This window comes from Pelodiscus sinensis, chromosome 13 (assembly GCF_052426305.1).
Source record: "Pelodiscus sinensis isolate ZL-2025 chromosome 13, ASM5242630v1, whole genome shotgun sequence".
Classification (NCBI taxonomy): Eukaryota; Metazoa; Chordata; order Testudines; family Trionychidae; genus Pelodiscus; species Pelodiscus sinensis.
In genome coordinates, this window is record NC_143064.1 from 33,892,151 (window position 1) to 33,912,637 (window position 20,487).

The 20,487-nt window shown below is 38.7% G+C and overlaps 1 protein-coding gene across 1 annotated transcript in view; it reads left to right on the top strand.

The window, feature by feature from the left end:
* Positions 1-20,487, top strand: part of LOC142831310 (connector enhancer of kinase suppressor of ras 2-like) — a 242,667-nt gene that overhangs the window by 89,449 nt on the left and 132,731 nt on the right. The window contains exons 4-5 of the mRNA XM_089781719.1: positions 4,865-5,067; positions 7,472-7,559. Coding sequence (XP_089637845.1) covers positions 4,865-5,067; positions 7,472-7,559 — 291 coding nt within the window. The remainder of the gene's footprint in view (positions 1-4,864; positions 5,068-7,471; positions 7,560-20,487) is intronic.

Here is a 20,487-nt window from a genome sequence, read left to right on the forward strand (position 1 = left end):
ACATGCACCTAAAATAATAAACTGTGGAGGATAAACCCAATACTAAACCCCAAAGTTTTACATGTGGTTTCTGTAATGAATAGAATTCTCAGTCAGAGTAGTTCATTGGACAAGTATCACTACTAGACCTCTTAGGAAATTTTTCATTGACAAATGAAATATGTTAATGCATTTCACCCACTTTGTGCATTAAACTATTCCTACTATTAATGACATGTCATGAAATAACAAAATTATAAACATGAAAATCCCTATTCAAAATTACATTAAAAAATTCACAATGAATTTTTAAAACTTCAAAACAAAATTTTCACCAAAACAATTTTTTTTAGCCAATGTGTTTAAAAGAAAATATAGATTTTTTTACTGATTTGGGACAAAAAATTCAAACTGTCAGTTTTCTCCATTAAAGAGAAATTCTGAGTTTTGATAAACTCTAGACAATATAAGCATTACCATGTCTTATCATTACTAGAACTCTTCTGTGATTAAACCCCTTAGTCATTGACCTTACTCTTGTATTTAATTTAATCTCCACCACATGAAACTATCTTCACCATTGCTGCCATTTCTTCTCTTTAAACTAACAGTGGGACTTGAAACTGGGAATTCCTGAGCTCTCATCCTAACTCTACCCTGAGTCACTGTGTTGTTACCCGTGAATTGCTCAAGAACATTTCAGTATCTCTTTCCCCATTTCTTAAGCAGGGATAGCAATATTGATTTTCTTAATTTGTGGGGGATTGGGAAGATTAACAGATGTTACTGTTTATATGATGCTTTCATATAAAGAACTATACAAGTGTTTAATATTAATATTACTGACCATATCACCTCCTTAGACAGTCCCATTTATTAAGGCAAAATCCTCTTCCAGATTTTCTTTTTCTGATTTTTCTTCTCTACTTCTTGCAATAGAAAGTTATTCTTTCTATAGTGTATCTATTAATCAAAGGTACTTCTCTCTTTAAATTTAAAATCCTCAGTAAGAAGAGCACCAATATTTGACTTTGTACCCTGTATTTTGGGCTTTGAGTCGTACAAGCCAAAATTTTAAACCAGTTGTTTTCATTATACAGTAGACTTCCGATAATCCGGAACCTTTGGGACCTCAGTGGTGCCGGATTATTGGATATGCCGGACTATCAGGAGGTACTATAAAATGGTTTTATATATATATATACTGTATACATTATATACTGTATATAAAGGGTTCTTAACCCTTTTTATTGTACATACTGTATACAGTATACTGTGATGTGTTAGTTTTTTTAACCCTTTTTTACCCTTTTCACTCAGTTCAGCTGCTGCCGCTGTTGCTTTGTAACTGATTTTTTGCCAAAGCTCACTCACTAGGCTCTTGCCATTTTGATGCCGGACTATCAGGAGTGCCGTACAATTGGATGCCGGACTATTGGAGTTTTACTATAGTTTTATTTTTTAGATCAAACTCCTTGAACTCATACAGCTCTCTGTATGAGTGTTTTGTGGAGGGATGTGATATTTTCAGTTTGCCTGTGTCCTTTCTTTATAAATGATCCTGCTCCGTACTCAAATGTCAAGAAAAGAAACATAATTGTGTTTTGCTTTCACCTTCCTCATGCACCATTTGGGGGATAAGAAAAGATGAGTAGAAAATGCAGGATTTTTTCCCAAATTAAACCAATCAATTATAAGGGGATAGTTTATTTTACCATGCAAATATATAACTTAATTATAGTGAGGGCACATGGTATTTCTGATATCTTCTGCATGCAAATGAAAAACAAGGTTCTTAATCAAGTCCTCACCCAAAGCTTTGCATCTGTTTCTGTAATAAATGAGGATTTAAAATGCGAATGCGCAGCAAATATCAAGCCTACATTTTTCAGCACTTGAGAATTTACTGACTTAAAGAAGCCAATACATTTCTGTTTCAATTTCCTATTTCAGTTTCCTTTTCTTATCCCATGGCAATAATGGCTTTTCGTGAAAGAAAGTTGGCAACCTCCCAAACTTTCTATTTAGTGAGTTATGGTCAGGCATGGTGTTTCGTCTGTTAGTTCAAGGACAGGACGATATGGACTCTGAAATAAAAACAGGAGGAACTGGTTTATGCACCTTTATTTGGTTTACTGAATAGGCAAAATCAAGCTCCTTTTGAAAGGGAGAACCACAGCTGTCTTCCTAACTAACTGTTGTATAAGCATTTCAATGGGGCCACTTGCTTATTGTACCTGCACTAGAAAAAGGGAGGGATGCATATCTCCTTTGTATTTCAGTGAATGAATGAGTAGCTATAAATGTTAGGCAGATGACAAGCTAATATAAAACAACCTGCTTTTAACAAGGATTTTGGCACACCAAATGTATTAGGCAAATAAAATTGTCAAAAATTTACTGCTTAATGCTTATTTGTAAGGGACTGAAAAGAACTGTTTTTCCATATCAAACACCTGAGGTATGTCTTAAGCTTCAATTAAAAAACAGAACAAAACAGAGAATCTGACCCCAGGTTGATTGACTTTTGGAGTCTGGGATGTGAGATGAAATATTGCTATTTTTAGCCACAAGAGCCCAGCTCCACAATCTTGAGTCACTTGACCTGGGCCCTGAGACTCAGTGCTTGAAGTTCTTTTATTACAGCATAGAACTAGTACCTCATATTTATGTATATTTTCTACTATGAACTTCAAACCCATTATGCATAACAATGCCCACTTCAAGTGACTATATTATGCATTGCCCCTGATGCTTAATAGTGTGTCTTAACTTATAGTTAGTTCAAACACTCTGATATTCTTCCCCAGACATGAAGTCGAACTCTGTGTAACTCAGGAACTTGTGCCTTCCACCAACAGAAAATGGTTCAATACAAGATATGTTACCTGCTTTCTGTCTCGTATCCTGGGACTAACACAGCTATACTAACACTGCAAATATTTTCTATTTTGCTATTCAGTTTTTATTCATATCCTGTTGTTGTGTATTTTGACATTCTTTCAGGGTAAATCTGAATGTAAAAATTAATTTTGTCCCCAAACTTTTCAGTTTTCCTTTTTTTTAAATCAGAGCATATTGCAGAAAGCTGATTACTAAGATTAAATATGTCATCTTCATTTAGACTGTAAGCCACCCAGCAGTTCAAATCCATCTTCTAACAGTCAAACTTTCTGAGGAAGACTTAGGACATCAAGACCGAGACATCAAGTAGACCTAGTTGAATCTTAGAAAATAGCGTTCACAAACATTTGTTCAAATTTCACATGGCTGATCAGTTTAGACTTCTTTGTGGTTTTAACTTAGCTATGAATATTCATACAAACAGGCTTCTGTTCTTACTAATGTTTGAGAAATAGCTGTTTTTGTACATTTGTCTCTAGTCACATACAATCGAGGCTATTTGTTCATTAGCATCTGTGTTCCTATTTAAAAAGTTGGTCTCTTCCCTTTGAGTGAATGACAATGCCACATAGAATCATAGGACCAGTCATAGAATCATAGAACTGGAAAGAACCACAAGAAGTCCTCAAGTCCAGTCCCACAAACTCATGGCAGGATCAACTACCATCTAGATCAAGGGTCAGTAATCTTTTCAAGCCAAAGAGCCAAACTACATCAAAATTCAGAACACGTGGGCAACAAAGCCATATAAGAATGCCCATTTGCATGACAACTTAATATTATTGATAATAGACATGATTAATAATAGCATAAATGAAACATTGCACTCACAGATTTTATTTAATGGGACTTCTGCTGCTACGTCTTTTTGCACATTTCTTTGAAGTTTACATCCTAACTGGTCAAATCCAGCTTCATGTGCACATTCAGGCTGTCTTCTGTCAATCTTACGGCAGGGGGCTGGGGATGTTCAGGTACAGGATACTGGGTTGGGGTGTATGAAGAGCTCAGGTCAGGGAGTTTGGGTGTATAGTGGTCTCAGGGCACAGGGTTGGGTGTGTGGGGATGCAGGAATGTTATAGCAGGGGATTGGGGCTGTGGGGGTGCAGGAGTTTGGGGATGTACAAGTATGAGGGGGTCAGGGCAGGGGATTCAGGTGTATGATGGGCTCAGGTTTGGGATGTAGGAGGGTGCAGGAATATTATGATGCTGTGGTCAGTTGGTCCCCAACTGGGGGCTTGTTGGCCAGGCTTCCTTTTCATGAACACATAAGGTTTTAACATTGTCTTTATTAATGTCAGGGGTGGGGAAGCTTTTTGGCTTGGGGGTCACTGACCCATTGAAAAATCAGTCGGTGAAGAGAGGGGCAGGGAGCAAGGGATGCTGAGCTCAAGCTGCAAAAGAGCCATAGATTGCTGACCCCGATCTAGATCATCTCTGACAGATGTTTGTCAAACCTGTGCTTAAAAACCATAAACTATAAATGATGAGTTGTTGATGTGAGCAGTTCTGAAATTTATTCACATAAACAGTTTAACAGTTCTGAATAGTAAATTAACTTATAAGAATGCAAATATGACTGAGTTACAACAAAAAAGATCTGAATTCATCAGATTATTTGCCTTGAGCAGTTTAACCAGCTATAGTGTCACTTACGCAACCAGAGAAAATCATTTAACACCTTTGACCCTCTATTTCCACCTCTTTAAATAATGTGTTTATTACTTACCTACCTTGCAGAGAGACTGTGGGCTTTGATCATTCTCATTGCTGAAGTGGTTGGAAGGAAAGGGCTCTGAAAGGTCAGCTATTAAAGACTCACGATCTATTGGGATAGTTCATCAATTCCTGACCTGCCCTGACTTTGCTGTGTTCAAGAATTGAGTGAATCAAAGCAGGTTGCAAATGTTTTGGCTCAGTATTCTGTATCTTGGCTGTTTGTTTAAATTATGTTGTGTGAGCTGTTCTTTTTTTCTTTCAGAATTATGGTCTGGAGACTGAAAACCTGAGAACGCTCTCTCACAAGTTGAATGCCTCAGCCAAAAATCTTCAGAACTTTATAACGGGTAGAAGGAGGAGTGGCCATTATGATGGCAGGGCCTCCAGAAGACTGCCAAATGATTTTCTTACCTCTGTTGTTGACCTGATTGGTGCTGCCAAGAACTTGCTTGCCTGGCTGGACAGGTAATTTAGAGCTTTTTAATTCTTACCAGGAGGAGTAATTCTTCTGCTCTGTTTCTTTTTCTCTTTTTCTAAAATTAGAATTATAATTATAGGTTTTACCCTGTACATTTTAGTAAATACTTGAATTCTAAGTTGAAAAGCCCTAGGCCTGGGGCTGGCTATTAGATATTGGACTCTCTTTTGGGTCAGCTAAGCTTGATGATGACTTCTGTGAAATTAGCAATTTCAGTTTTGTTCCTAGTGAATAAACATACATGCCACAAAAATTGCCACTACAGATGGCAGGTTCATTTAAATTTCAGAAGGGAGGCAGTGATATACATTAAAAAAGAAACTGAACTGCCCTATATCCAGAGCAAAGAGTGGTTCTGACCATTCAGGGTGGAAGCAAGTTAAGATAGCAGTGCAGGGAAGTTTGAATTGCTGTTATCTGTTATCTTGGATAATTTACACAAGAAATTATACCACTCACTTATCTCTGGAAAGTCAGTGCTTACTCATTGATTTGTTGTTAACAGTAAGGGACAAGTTTATACATTAGTCACTCTTGTTGTGTCAGTTACTGCTTGGTGAAAGAATGCTATGATTTCTTATGATGAATTAGGAATCAGTTTACAATGTAACTCTCTGCGTGAACTATGTTACAATATTGATTTATGTGTGGGACACTATTTTATGTATATACTTGCATTTCTCTTGATCTATGAAAATAAAATCTATAAAAGTGATCTATAAAACCGAAAGCTTCATTTGAAATCTGAAACTCTTATGCATATAAAGGGACAACATGAAAATTCTTCACAAAGTTTATGACCCTGATGACATTCTCTGACAGAACGCCAGGAATCAGGCTCTCTTGGAATGTAATTGCATCAATCTTTATAAGCCAAAGGGGTTAGAGCTGGATAGAACTTGGATACTCCAAGGAGAGTTGGAGTCCTGCAGGCTCCATGTCCTGCCAAAAGCTGTGTTAGTGGCTCAGTAAACAGTCCTTATCCATCTTACTTTACTGAGCTGAGGCTGTAGTTTGCCCTTAAAGAGCCGTATGTACCATTTTTCAGATAATCTATAAAATGAGGACTTGATTGCTATAATTATTATATCTGCTCAGTGTTGGGGCATAGCAAACATCTTAGGTTCTAGAAGCATGTCAGGTTCATCCTGCAGTCATGCACTATTCCACTACGTAAGTTCCTCTTTTTGCACAGCCTGCTGTGTCCACAAATACCAAGTGTTTCACTCTGTATCTGGCTTTTCTGTCCCTGCTGCTTCCCAAAGTGCTCAGTTCTTCATGGTTCCCTGTCTTTTTGTGGAGTTTCTAGCCCCTTCTCTTATCTGGCCAGAAGGAAAGGAATTTGAAGTGGAAAGGGGGTTGAGCAGAACCCTAGTCTCCTGCGTAGTTGATTCATCACTTTGGTATTGCGGTTTCTTCAAAAACAGGGATGTTAACTCTAGTGTCCTGCCCAAAATCCAACTTCAGATAATTTCTTTTAACTACCTACAATTATTTCAAATACATACATTATTAATTTCCCTTCCTAAAAGTTGTTCAGTATTGCAGAAGTGTAATGGCATGATTACTGTGAGATGAGTTTACCTCTACCACAGATATCTTCTAAAGGGCTCTGAGAGCCATCAGAAAGAAAAGGGAGGTGTTTTGTCAGATGCTTTATTTTGCGTACAATACAAAAAAAAAACCACAAAAAATTTGCTGACTTGGTTCAGTCTAGTTTAATCAAAGTAAAGTTACCAACCTTAACAGTCTGTTTTAAAAACTGTTTGTCCTGCTAGCAAAAAGTTCAGCATGAAGTCACATATTGTCAAATATTTCAAATTGAAATACTTAGAGAAAATACTATAATGACCTAATGTTACTGTGTCTTTAAAATGCATGGCAAGAATGCTGAGATCTTTGCATTGAAGCTTTTAGGTGTGATGTTAGATGAAATGTTAAAAAATATTGCTACTAATTGTCAGTTAGTATGTAACTATAAGATCATTATAGTGTGTGTATATGTTTATTATCATTTTTGCATTATATCTTCTTTGGTATAACATCAGTTCCAATAGGTAAGAATAGCAATTTCAGAAGCTGTAATTATCTCTAAAATAAACAGGTTGATGACAGTACTGTTCAATATGGCAGCTGCAGTACAAGTTTGCTCACATAGAACAAAAGTCTTAATTCTCTTTAATATGCTATAATGACTGTGTAAATCTGACTGACTTTTGAAGTTTCTTTTGGAATAATTCTGTGTTGTACCATGTCAAATTATTAATATTGCAGCTTCTCAAATGCATTATTTAATGTGTTGTTGACTGTAGATATACATTAAAACAGGTAGAGTCCAGTAACACAGAGATTTATAAGGTCTCCAACAAACTTGTTGTCCCTCTCTGGCAGGTCTCCATTTGTTAGTGTGACAGAATATTCACTGCTGAAAAACAATATTGTTCAACTGTGCCTGGAATTAACAACCATTGTGCAACAGGTAAGAATGGGTTTATTGTGTACCATACCTGAATCAGCAATGGGGAAGTGAAGAAATTGTAAAATATTCCAAACAACTGTTAGAAATTTGTCACTTCATCAGGAGCATTTGTGTGCCTTTTGGAGGCTGATGGGAGGAGGTCTGCATGTGTAATATCTCAGCTGCAAACACAGTAATTATTTTTTAGTACTATTATGAATTATTTTTTTTTAATATTTTAAATTCCTTTCAAAGATGTTAATGGGTTTTCTTTCCAAAAAGTTTAAAAAAGATAATTATTGCAATATCTACAGTTGATCCTTACTCACTTTATTTTACCCCTTTCCTCCCCTACCATATTCTATTTCCCGCCTCCCCCAATTTCCAGCATATGATTCTTCGTTGTGTGCTTTCCTTTTCCCACAACCATTGCCTGGCATTTAGTTCTTGCTTACCAATGTGATGTATATTAGACTTGAAGTTTTTTATCATAAATCAGTCTGATGGCCACCCAGGCCCTAATAATTTTGTTGTTGTTCTCCAAAGTGCTTGAAATTAGTCAATATATTTCTGATAAGAAAATGTCTAGAATTTAACACAAAATATTCCCTGGCTCACTGCTAATTGTTGCCAAAGATGAACTGAATGTATATGCATAGGAGAATTGAACAAATAAAGTAGAAATATATCTACTATATATTTTAGAGCGTTTGCCCATTTGTCTGTTTCACCAAGAACTCCTCCTAAACTGTAAGGGTATGTCTACACTACATGGCTGCCGCGCTGAGCTAATCAGCTGTTTGTTGGATCAGCACGCTAGTCTGGACACTCCGCGGTCGACATCAAAGCCCTTTGTTGACCTCCCTGGTAAACCTCATCCCACGAGGAATAATGGGGCGGTCGACAAAGGGCTTTGATGTCAACCGTGGAGTGTCCAGACTAGCGCGCTGAGCCGACAAACAGCTGTTTGTCGGCTCAGCGCGGCAGCCATTTAAATTTAAATTTAAATGAAGTGGTGATTATTTAAATCGCCGCTACATTTCCCTTTGCCCAATAAACAAATCTACATTGCTCCGACATACCCATAGTGAATAATAAGTGTTTTTAGGAATGAAGAAAAAATACACGATGGAATTCCCATTTAAAAATAATTACTAAAAAAGTTAAACTGACAAATTTTAACAATCCCTTGTTTAAGAAATCCAAAATAAAAATTAACTTAATAAAAATAACACTATATCCTATTTTTGAAAAAAATACAGTCATTTAAATAAAGCAGGTATATTTTCCTTTTATTTTCCAAAAATTCCCCAACCCCTTAATTGAATTAAGGATCTGAGCAAAGCCCAGTAAATCTGCTAGTGTTATAAGTCATTGTAAATAAAATCTGCCAATTTACTTCATTGATATTCATGGCCCTGTCATTTGCAATTTGAAGTATTACTGTGAACAAGACTAAAATTCCAAGAATGTTCATAGAAAGTGAAAGCTTCATAATTACTGATGCAGTATCACAAGAACAAGCAGAGAGCATGGATAATAAAGGAGGATGGAGACTTTACTTTGTCCATACTTGGTTGGACAGGACAAAGCAGCTGCAGAAAATTGTATATAGTTAGAAGATGAATGTCCTGATCTGGCAAATGCAAGAGATTGTCACTTGGAGACTAGCAGTTCAGAAGTGTGTAATCTAAACTGAATAATATCTGCAGAACGGGTATATTTCTGATGGAAATCTAGAGATTTTAGAAAGGGCCTCATGTTATCTTAATCTTTGAGATTTATTTAATAAAAATGCACTATTGGCTTTCCTTAACATTAAAATCTATTAAATAAGCAAGAACAGATTGAGATTTTTTTTTTAAATAAAACCACACAAGGAAGTCATCTGACTGGGTGATATAATAGCTTTTCAGAAACACAGATAAAATTTATTGGTACCTGGTTGATATAACCTAGAATGTCACAGATAGATACAGAAAAGATAGCTTATTTGTATAAAAGGTGAGTTCCACAGTCATTCTGGAAGTGGAGAGCAGCAGTCATTATTTAAGCTTAGAAAACATGTGGATTGTGATTTTGTGCCTTGTTTCATAGAATCTCAGAATCATAGGGCTGGAAGAGACCTCAGAAGGTCATCAATCTAGCCCCCTGCCCAAGGCAGGACCAATCCCAACTAAATCAACCCACCCAGGGCTTTGTCAAGCCGAGACTTAAACACCTCTAGGGATGGAGATTCCACCACCTCCCTAGGTAACCCATTCCAGTGCTTCATTCCATGGGAAGCATGTTTGCAATTCAAAGATTGTATTTTGATATGAAAATAAGTGGTACCCTTTTGATATACAACTGCAACAAGAAACACTGAAGCTCTAGAGCAGTTGTCCCCATGCTCTTTACCTCACACTTCTCCTTATCCCTGTTGGCAGCCCTCCTTGTCCAGAGCCAGGAGTAGGAACATGATTCCAGGAGAGTGGGATGTGGATGGGGGTAATGGGGCTGAGGCTAGGGCTGCAACTGGGGCCAGGAGTGGATCCAAGAACAGGTTCCCAGGCAGGGAGCAGGCAAATTGGGCCAGGAGTGGAGCTGGGCAGTGCTCTTTCCCAACCCCTTCTGGTCCAGACCTCAGCTGTGCCGTTCCAAATGTTCCTCTGAACCCCTAGACTGAAGACCCCTGCTCTAGAGAAAAGTCTAAGTCAAAGGTGAGCAATAATTTTTGAGAAAATTTTTAAGTTGCCTCGGGCCACCCTGGAAGGGGCAGGTCTTCAGGCAGATGGGACGGGACTAGAACACCCATGCTTCCCCACCCACAGACCCTGATTAGTGTGGGGGTGGGAGGAGCATGTAAAGTGTCCCCCACCTCTGAGAATTGCCAGCTGTTCAGAACAGTTAACAGTTCCCTCTAGGTACCAGTGCCTCTGGCAGTGGGAGGAGACTTCACGTGCTCCCCTATGCTTCCCCCAGGTCAATCAGGGCCTGGGGAGGGGGAAGCATGTGAACTCTCTCACTCCCTGCTCCCATCCTGCAAGGGAGTCAACCGCCAACTGAGTAGCTGCTGGAAGTTGACTTTAAGTGCTGAGCCCTTTGAAGGGCAGGTGGAGACTTTGCACACTTCCCCCTCCCCCAAACCCTGATTGGCCTGGGGGTGGAGGGAGTGTGAAAAGTCTCCTCCCACCCTGCCCCTGTCCTGAAAGAAGTGTGCGACGCTTAGAAGCACCCCACCTCTTGCAGGGCATGAGGAAACTTTGTGCGTTCCTCTTGCCCCCAGGCCAATCAGGGTCTGGGGGCAGGGGAAAGATGATTTCAGCTATTTAAATCTGAAATTTCATGGTGTTAATTGTTGGGGTTCTGACCTAAAAAGGAGTTGGGAGGTTGTCACAAAGTTATTGTGGGGGGTGTTGCAGTACAGCTATCCTTACTTCTGCTGTGCTGTGAATGGCAGTGCTGGCTTCAGAGATGAGTAGCTGGAGAGGAGTGGTTGCTGGCTGGGACCCCAGCTCCAAAGGCAGAGCCACCTCCACTACCAAGAGCGCAGAAATGAAGATGTGATAATATGGTACTGTCGCTCTCTGGCTGCTCAGCTCTGAAGGCAGAAGTATTGTGGCATGCTATGCCTTTTTTTCTGTTCTGCTGGCAGGGTGCTGCTTTCAGAGCTAGGCACCTAGCCATTTGCCATGGCCTCCCAGCTGATCAACTCTGAAGGCAGTATAGAAGTAAGGGCAGCAATATCACAATCCCCCTAAAGTAACCTTGAATCCTCCATGCAATTCCCTTTTTAGGTAGGATCCTCAATTTGAGAAACAATGGTCTGTTCCATGAAATCTGTATAGGCAAATAGCACGCAAAAGACCATATTTCACTGGGGCTATGACTACACTATATTTCTTTTGGAAAAAGGTGAGCAGATTGTGACCCGCAATTTGCGTACCTTTTTCCGATTCTTTTTTTGGAAGAGGCTTTTCCAACATTTAGCGCATTTACATGGGGCCAAATGTAGAAAAACCTCCTCTTTCAGAAAAGCCCTTATTCCTCATAAAATGAGGAATACAGGGCTTTTGAAAGAATGCGTCCACTTTTTTGGAAACTGATCTAAAAAATGGACGCATTCCCTGGATGCGGCAGAGTTTTTCTACGATACCAGAGGTTTCCTGGAAAAACTCTGTAGTGTAGCCATAGCCTCAGGGAGACCAGATTTCACAGTTCTCAACTTATTTTTTCATTACCATTAATTTGGTGGAGTCGTATCAATAAGCCATACATTCTTTTTTAGAGTCACTGTTTTCCAGGATATAGCCCATATTCTTTGTTCTGAGATGCATGACCTTGCCTTTGGCTCTCTTAATGGATGCTACTTGATTGTTTCAAGCGTGTGAAGGGTCTACTCTGGAGCATTCTATCAGCTGTCTGTTCTTATCATTATTTATCACTCATCCAATTGTTATGTCATCTACACACTTTATCACCATAATTGCACATTTCTTCAAGGTTATTGAAAAAAACTGAATAGTATTTGGCTGAGCATCAGTCCCTGTGGTGCTTTGTGAGAAACCCCACCACTTGCTCAAAAATCCCCATTAATAATCACTTTGTGAGATTAAAAAAATTGTTCTAAGCACATCTACTTATAGATTCAAGACTAAATCTAATTCTTCAGTATTTTACTCAATTAGAATGGTGAAGGCTTAGGGTACTCTGTCAAGGACATTCTGGATGATGCAAGAGGTGGGTGATATCTTGTGTAAATGTGGATATGTAACACTGCTACTACCACTTTGTAGTTCTTGTTATTTTTACCATTTTATAAAACAGAGTTAAATGATGGGTATTCTATGGTATAAAAGCCCTACATTAAAACCCACCCACCTTTAAACGTGTCACTAGTCAGTTTTTTGGGGAGGGATAAATATGTCAAGTTTGCAAAGATTTATTTCCAAAATAAATAGAGTATGTGTGTTAAACCTTACAGTTTGCTTACTGAGTTTCCCTAATGCATACTACATGTCAAAAAGAAAATAATTGAGCACAGTATTCTAAGGCATGTCTACACTAGGAAATTATTTCAAAATAACTTATTTCAAAATAATAGCTCTCAAAATAACTATTCTGAATTAAGCTTATTCCCCAAAGAAAGCAGGAGTTATTATTTTGAAATAACGGGCTTGGTAATATGGACGCTCTGCTTGTTATTTTGAAATAAGGTCTAAGTGTGATTCTCCAGATTCTCTTAAATAATTAGGAGCTTCAGGGGATTGCCGAGTTAGTCTGTTACAGAAAAAAACAACAAATGGTCTGGTAGCACTTTATAGACTAACAAAACATGTAGATGGTATCATGAGCTTTCGTGGGCACAGCCCACTTCTTCAGATGACCTGAATTATGAGTAGGGGATATGAAAACTCGAAATAAATAGGAGAGGGGAAGGAGAAGGGGGAGAAAAATTAAAAAAGGAAGGGGTGTGTGAGACAGAGCATCATTAAGTATCTGGAGAATTTGTACTTAAACCTAAGCAGATCAAAGTAAATAGATAGATGCTAAGACAGAAAGGCTACCACTCACAGAGCTGTTAGCACCTTCAGTGGTTATGAAGTAGGTAGTGTCCTAGCCAGCCAATATCTTGATTGAGTCTACATGTTTTGTAGTCTATAAAGTGCTGCCAGACCATTTGTTGTTTTTTTCTTAAATAATTATTTAAACCAGGCAGATATCGGAAAAAAATCCTTATACATATATCTTCTGAAATTTATCTTAACAACTATTAAAAAGAAAAGTTATAGATGTTAACATACTTTTCAGTAAGCAACATAAGCATAGACTCTTTTATCTAAAATTAATTCATTACACTCTACAAAACAGAGAAATTTCAGATTTACTAAACATATGAGTCCTTTATTCTTTGACCTGAGATAATTAAGTTTACTCAGAATAATACTTACATTGTATTTGACACCTAAATTAAAGGAATAGTTTAGATGGGAACATTAGCTATAGAGTACAAATATAAGCCTTGCTCTGATCATTTTGTTGTCTTGGTGCTTGGTGGGTTAAAGGGAGGCAGTATTTAATAAAATGAGTATTCTGTTTGAAGTATGTTAAACTAGTAAGAAAAAATGCTTTAGACATTGCCAGCCACACTAATTGAGTACTTTTTGTGCTGTGGAGGAAAAAAGCCAGTATGAATACAGAAAAAACATCAAAGGCATACTTAACCATGAAGTGCAAATAGAAATTCTTCTATGTCCCTAAGTTCTTTGGTTCTTATCATCTTCTGCTTTTAACCTTTTTTCTTGTACTGAAACTAATTTCTCCCCAAGACTGTGTCCATAGAGAAATCAATTTTTGTAAAACAAATGCTGATACACTAAAACAAACTCCATAATGCAATATCTTTAAGCATAAATGGTGAGATTCTTACTTTCACTCAATTTGCTGTACACTGAGTAAAAGTCCTGCAACTGAGTAAAGAGACTCTAAAAGCCCCAGATCTAGTCAAGGAAAGATATTCCCAGCACAGGAAATGAGGAAGACAACAATAGACTGCCTCCTGAGGTTCCCTTTTCAAGATCAGATATGAGCCATACAAGAGGGCTGTGTCTACATTGGCACCCTTTTCCGGAAAAGGGATGCTAATGAGACAAGTCGGAATTGCAAATGCCGCGGGGGATTTAAATATCCCCCGCGGCATTTGCATGAACATGGCTGCCGCTTTTTTCCAGCTCGGGCTTTGCCGGAGAAAAGCGCCAGTCTAGACGGGATCGTTCGGAAAATAAAGCCTTTTCGGAAGATCCCTTATTCCTCTTAAAATCAGGAACAAGGGATCTTCCGGAAAAGGCTTTATTTTCTGAAAGATCCCGTCTAGACTGGCGCTTTTCTCCAGCAAAGCCCCAAGCCGGAAAAAAGCGGCAGCCATGTTCATGCAAATGCCGCGGGGGATATTTAAATCCCCTGCGGCATTTGCAATTCCGACTTGTCTCATTAGCATTCCTTTTACGGAAAAGGGTGCCAATGTAGACACAGCTGCGGTGTTTGTGGGGACAGAGGGGGCACAGCCAGGTCTGGCCTTACCATGAGGCAAACTGAGGTGGCCACCTCAGGTGCCAGACTGTGGGGGGAGGGGTGCCACTAGGACCCAGAGTGTAGAAAATTGTGTCTGCTGCTGGTGCATCTGTATTCTCTCTGCTCTAGATGCATAGAGATGCTGGAGTGCTGTGTTGTAGGAAGGAGGGCACAAGACACATAACAGGCAGGCAGGAGAAAAGGTGGCATGGGATCGTCATTTGAGCTCCCTGCCTCGGGTGCCAAAATGTTGTGGGCTAGCCCTGGACACTGCATACTGCATTGGTGAAATTTTTGGAAGTCCGGGAGGCTGTTGTAACTTAGGCACATCTGCACTACAAATGTACATTGGTGAAGCTGTACTGATGTACTGCATCTAGTGAACGCACTCTAAGCCAACAGGAGAGAGCTTTCTTCTTGAGTTAATAATTACACCTTGTGACGGATCGGGCCGTGTCTGAGCACAGCTGAGGGTGTCCGCTCAGGGCGAATTGCTCAAATCCGGGGCTCCTTACAGCCCCCCTGACTAGTGACCTCTCCAAATAGGCCACAAACCAGTCTCACAGAGTGCTTCAGCTGCCTGCCTGAAGCCTCACGAGCAAACCCCTCTGACACCCCAGCAATATCCGTGCCCCAGATGGCCCCGGGCCTCATACACAGGTGGGGGGGTCCTAGCACCCAATCCCACCTACCCCGAACAAGTTCTGTCCAGTTCCAAGAAACCAGCCACAGATCCCTGGTCAATTTACCCTCTGGACCTTACCCACAAATCACGCTGGGCCAATCCTTTAGAATATATATCTAAAGGTTTATTATTACAATAAAGAAAAGCATGAGAGTAAGGTTATTAAAGTACAGTACGTTACATGCACCAAATCTCCCAGTTCTCGATGTAGGCTCTAGCAGAGGTGTTGCAGCTGCTGGTTTAAAAGTTCTTATTGCATATCCTATCATCAGGATGGGTTCACAGGTCTTCCAGGCTCTTCGATCCCTGCAATGCTGCCTCTGGGATGAAGTGCTGAGCTGAGAACAAAATGGCATCGACCACATGGCCTCTTTATACCCCCTTCCTGGCCTCTTCTGGTCTCAGCTGGTCACCTGGTCCTCAGCCTCTCTCTGCTGGCAGCTCTTAGGTCTCCGCCCTCATGCTTTAGGTGTGTCTTTGGCCCATCAAGTGCCATTGTTCTACAGGGCTTCACTACTCAGCCTGTCCATAGCAATGCTTAACCCATTCCAAGAAATATTCAGCTTCCACACAGATTCCTATCTACACACACAGACATTATATACTCACATAAACAGTGTACACAGGATCAACAAACAATAAGCTCCCATTCAATACCCCACATGGCTCCCTTTTATACCAATTTCTGGGGCCAACACCCCCACTTAGGGGTGCAGCAGCGATCTGGCTACTTCCCTCCAATTCAGTAATGTGACACACCTGTGAGAGGCGGTATCTATTTCATCAGGAGAAGCATTCCCATTGACAATACTGTCTATGTTGGGAGTGGGGATGGGCTAGGACTGGTATGACTATATTGCTTAGGGACGTAGATTTGTCATACCTCTGAGCAATGTGGATGTACCAAAGTAATCAAATCTTAGACAGGCTTCCTTAGCTGTCTCTAAACTTGGCTGGGGGCTGCTATGGTCCCTGGAATAGCCCAGAATTGAACAGGTGCCTAGGTAGCTAATATCCATCTTACATGTTTGTGCTATAATTTCTTTGCTCTGCTTCATAAGCCTCAAGAATCTCAATAAGTAAGAGAAGTAAGAGGTTTAAGCTATTTGTTATTGGAAAAGAGGAGACTTCAAACAAACTCAATAGAAACAAAAAACAGGACTAAAGTCTTTAAAGTGCTACACAGTCCTGTTTTTTGTTTCAGCTGCACCAGACTAACACGGCTACATTTCTACCACTAACTCAGTAGAAGATTTCAAAATTTGTTAAGGCACTGATGAGGAAGGAAGTTTCTGATAATAAAAAGTGGAATATTATTATGTGATAGGATATTATCTAGATATTAGGTCTTGATAAGGAATTTAGGACAAATTATTTCTTATCCAAGCTGGTCAAGACATTTTCATGGAATATTCTTTAGTTAGAAAATGACGGGGGGAGAGGGGGGTTGTCAAAAACAAACTTCCTCTGGGAACATAATGATTTTTGACAACATTTTATTTCAGTTTTTTTTAAAAAAAAAAATCACATTTAAATTAAATTGAAATATTAAATGTTGACTTGTTGACTTTTTTCATTTAAAATGGTTTTTTGTTTCATATTCTTTTTATATTACAGCTTGGACTTCCCTGGTCTGACAGCCTTGGGACCTGACTGGTCCCAGATGAGATATTTTTCCAGACCAGGGGAGGTCATTTCTGCTGCTTCCCAGTTTCCTCGCTCCCCTTGCAGCATAGCTGAAGCCATGCACCAGCTCCCTGCTCCTCCTGCAGCCCAGCTGAGCTGCACACCTCCTCACAGCCCAGATAAGCCATGCATCAGCTCCCCCCCCCCCCGCCACACACAGCCCAACTGAGCTGTGTGCCAGCTCCCAGGCTCATACCCCCCTGCAGCCTGCTGGGACTCTGATCCTGAAACATCTGTGGTCATGCCGGACCACAGATGTTGCCAGACCAGAGAATCCCAGATTTTAGAGGTGCAACCTGTACAAAAGATTTGATTAACCCAAAACAACTTTTTAAAATTTGTATTTTGTTTGAAATATTGAAATTCCTTACCTTTGTTTCAAATCCAAATTGCAAAGTTTTCTATTAAATGAACATTTACCCTCACAGCTCTAATGCTATGTAAATCAGTTTCAGTATAAGTAAATTTCAGAGGCATCTAGGTTAGTTTCTTGAGAAGACAGAGACATGGAAGGCTGAGAGCAACCCAGAAATGAAACAACAAATCAAAAAACAAAAAACTATAAGTGTAAGTCCATAATAACAGTTTGTTGTTCCCAAAATAGCTGATATTCTTATAATAAGGCATTTAGGTGTGTAAATGGAGGGTGATGTGATAGGGTTTACAGATCAGACAATATATTGGAGCAAATTATGAGACAATATTGAGACAAGGAGACCGATACATCAGCAGTTGTCAGCTTGTTCTAGGTGGTGAAGAAGAATTCATTTTGAATTTAATAATTCTTGGCAATATTGCAATTATATTTATAAAGTTTCTGTTCCTTGCATGCTTGGATATAGGTATTGTCCTACTAAACTCTTTTCAATTATCAAAAAGTACTGGGATTCCCTCCAGCAAAAGAGGCCCACAAAAGGAAATATCAGTGAAAAGATGCAAACCAAATGCATCTATGCAATGGTTGGGTTTAAATGCATGGCTCAACTAAACTTGTGCTCAGAATTCAGAGTGAGCTTTTTTTGTAGTTTTCAACAATTTGGTTGAAATTAAAAAAAATCACTTTCTTCTATGTTCACAATTCGTGGTTCAGGTTAGAGCCAGAAGCACATTTAGTAAAGCACAGACCATGACAGGATAGCAATTCTTGAAATATTTATACTCTGCCCAAATATGGGCAAAGGTGAAATTTTAGTAAGTGTCTTCATATTCTTTATAGTCCAGTTTCTTAGGCTTATGAAGCCTGCCTGAGTCTCGCACTATGTAATTCTTCATGATACGCACAAGTGTACAAAATCAATGATTCTCACAGGGTTTCTTTCATTTGCAGAACTGAAGCAAGAAAAAGAATTTCTGTTAAGTAAATCACACCAAATTTTCAATAAATATAAACATTTTGACAGCCTTATATAAGATATATAAGCAATGTAGTAATAACATATTTTATAGGATTCATATTATAAGGCATAGATTTGGGACAGAATGAGAAATAGGCCATTTTTTGAAAAGTGCAAATCACACAATTCAAAACAATTCTCACAGGGTATTGTTAATTACATAAATGCTGATTGAGATGCAAAGCAAAATGGTAGTTTTCTTCTTAAAATATGTATTTGCTATTGCACTTATAAATGGACAGCATTTTTATTTTCCATGTTATCTACAGTTTCTGCAGTCCCATAAAGCCAGGCTCAAAACATACATTCAAAACATACATTCATATACAAAACTAACAGCATGTGAGTGTGTCACGCTGGTTGTTTGTTTGTAAAAAATGTGCAGATATTTCAATCTGAAGAATATATCATCTAAAGTTTAAGAAAAAAAGGGAATGTTAATGGGTAATATTGTGTTTGAGGCAGGGCTCTTGGCAGGTGTAACTGTTTGGAATAAGTCTTTATGTGACAGTTGAAATAGACTCAGAATAACTGTCACACAAAAGTCACACAAAAGCCTTTGCTGTAGTGAAAGGATGTCATAATGTGTTAAGTTAGTAAGTTCAAAGAGCCAGTGAATACATCCTTACTTTACTTTTACTGTGCATAAAAATGCTTATGACTTTGCTAACAAGTGGAAGCATTTTCCTCAGGCACATTGGATATTGAAAAATATATATTTGGTCTCAAACTTTTAAAATAATTTAAGTGGCATAAATAAGAATGTAACTTCTCTTGTTATACCCAGCAATGTCACCACTAGCGGTAAGGTTTATCCATTTTTCCCTATAAAATCTTTATTAGAAGGTAGTGGGTGAAAAATAAATTTCTGTACTGTTTTGATTGAAACATAGAGCTTGAACTTAATTCAACGTCTCTAACAAGAATGAGATTGATATTTTGTGGAGAATGCTCATAAGTTACCTAGTTATTATCTTTTCAGAAGACTCAGTTGCATATAGCAATTTTTAAAAAACTATGATCTAAAGACTAGACATATAATTGTATCTTTTCCTCCTGAAGGACAACAAAGCACTTAATGGCTGATTTTTCACTGGCCCATATGTAGTTGCCGAAGGGGAGTAACCCCAGAGCAGGGACCAGTCTAGTTGTCATCTTTTCATTCACTAGCAACACGAGCCAAAACCAAAAAGGGCAGGGTAAAATTCATGACTTTTTACTGCATTCACACCACGTAGGGGAAGGGAGCTCAGGCTCCATGTCCTCCTTAAGGGGTGCAGCAGTATCGAAACATCACTTTCCCATGAAGAAAAGAAATGGAAAGGGTGTGCTACCACTAAACTGATTATATAAAAATCCACCAATAAAATATTGTTGTCCATCTGACAAAATATGACAGCTGTTTACCAAAGCACAGAACTCTACACAGCATGTCAGAACGAGCCGTGAAAAATAACATATTTTTCAATGGGGATTAAAAACTGTATTAATCCACAACTTGGGAACTGCACACATTTTTCTTCAGAAAAAGGACACTAACAAAGAGTTGTGTAGATCTCCCACACAAATAAGTTTGATTTAAATATTCATTTAAATATTAATTTAAAACATTCATTATTCTAAAAGATGAAAAATTGATATTATTTTAGTGTGACAAAGAAGCACATCTTAAAGTAGACTGTTCAGGTATGCAGGGCATATGTGTAAAATTATTTTAAAATCATGTTTCATGTTGCTCATCATATCTAGCAAGTTCATTAATATACATATTTTAAAGGTACATCATTACCTTTGTGAGTCAGAGATGTGGTATGATATGAGCATATATGTGGGTGTGTACTCCATCACGCATACTGAATATTTATTAAAGCAAATATAGGTAATATACATTTGGAAAAATGCTATTGATTCACCAGTGAATTCCAGCTGCTTTGTGCTGCTCTAGCAAAGCAAAGCAGCCATAAACTCAGTCTAACTATCTAGGCATATGCATCCTTTGTGACTCCAGAACATACCGATTAATTGATACAATACCACAAAAAGTATCCACTGTAATTCAAAGTATTCATGTTTTTTCTTCCCACTTCAAACTTCTGAAGAATCCCTACTGTACCTCAGGTGTGTAGTAGCA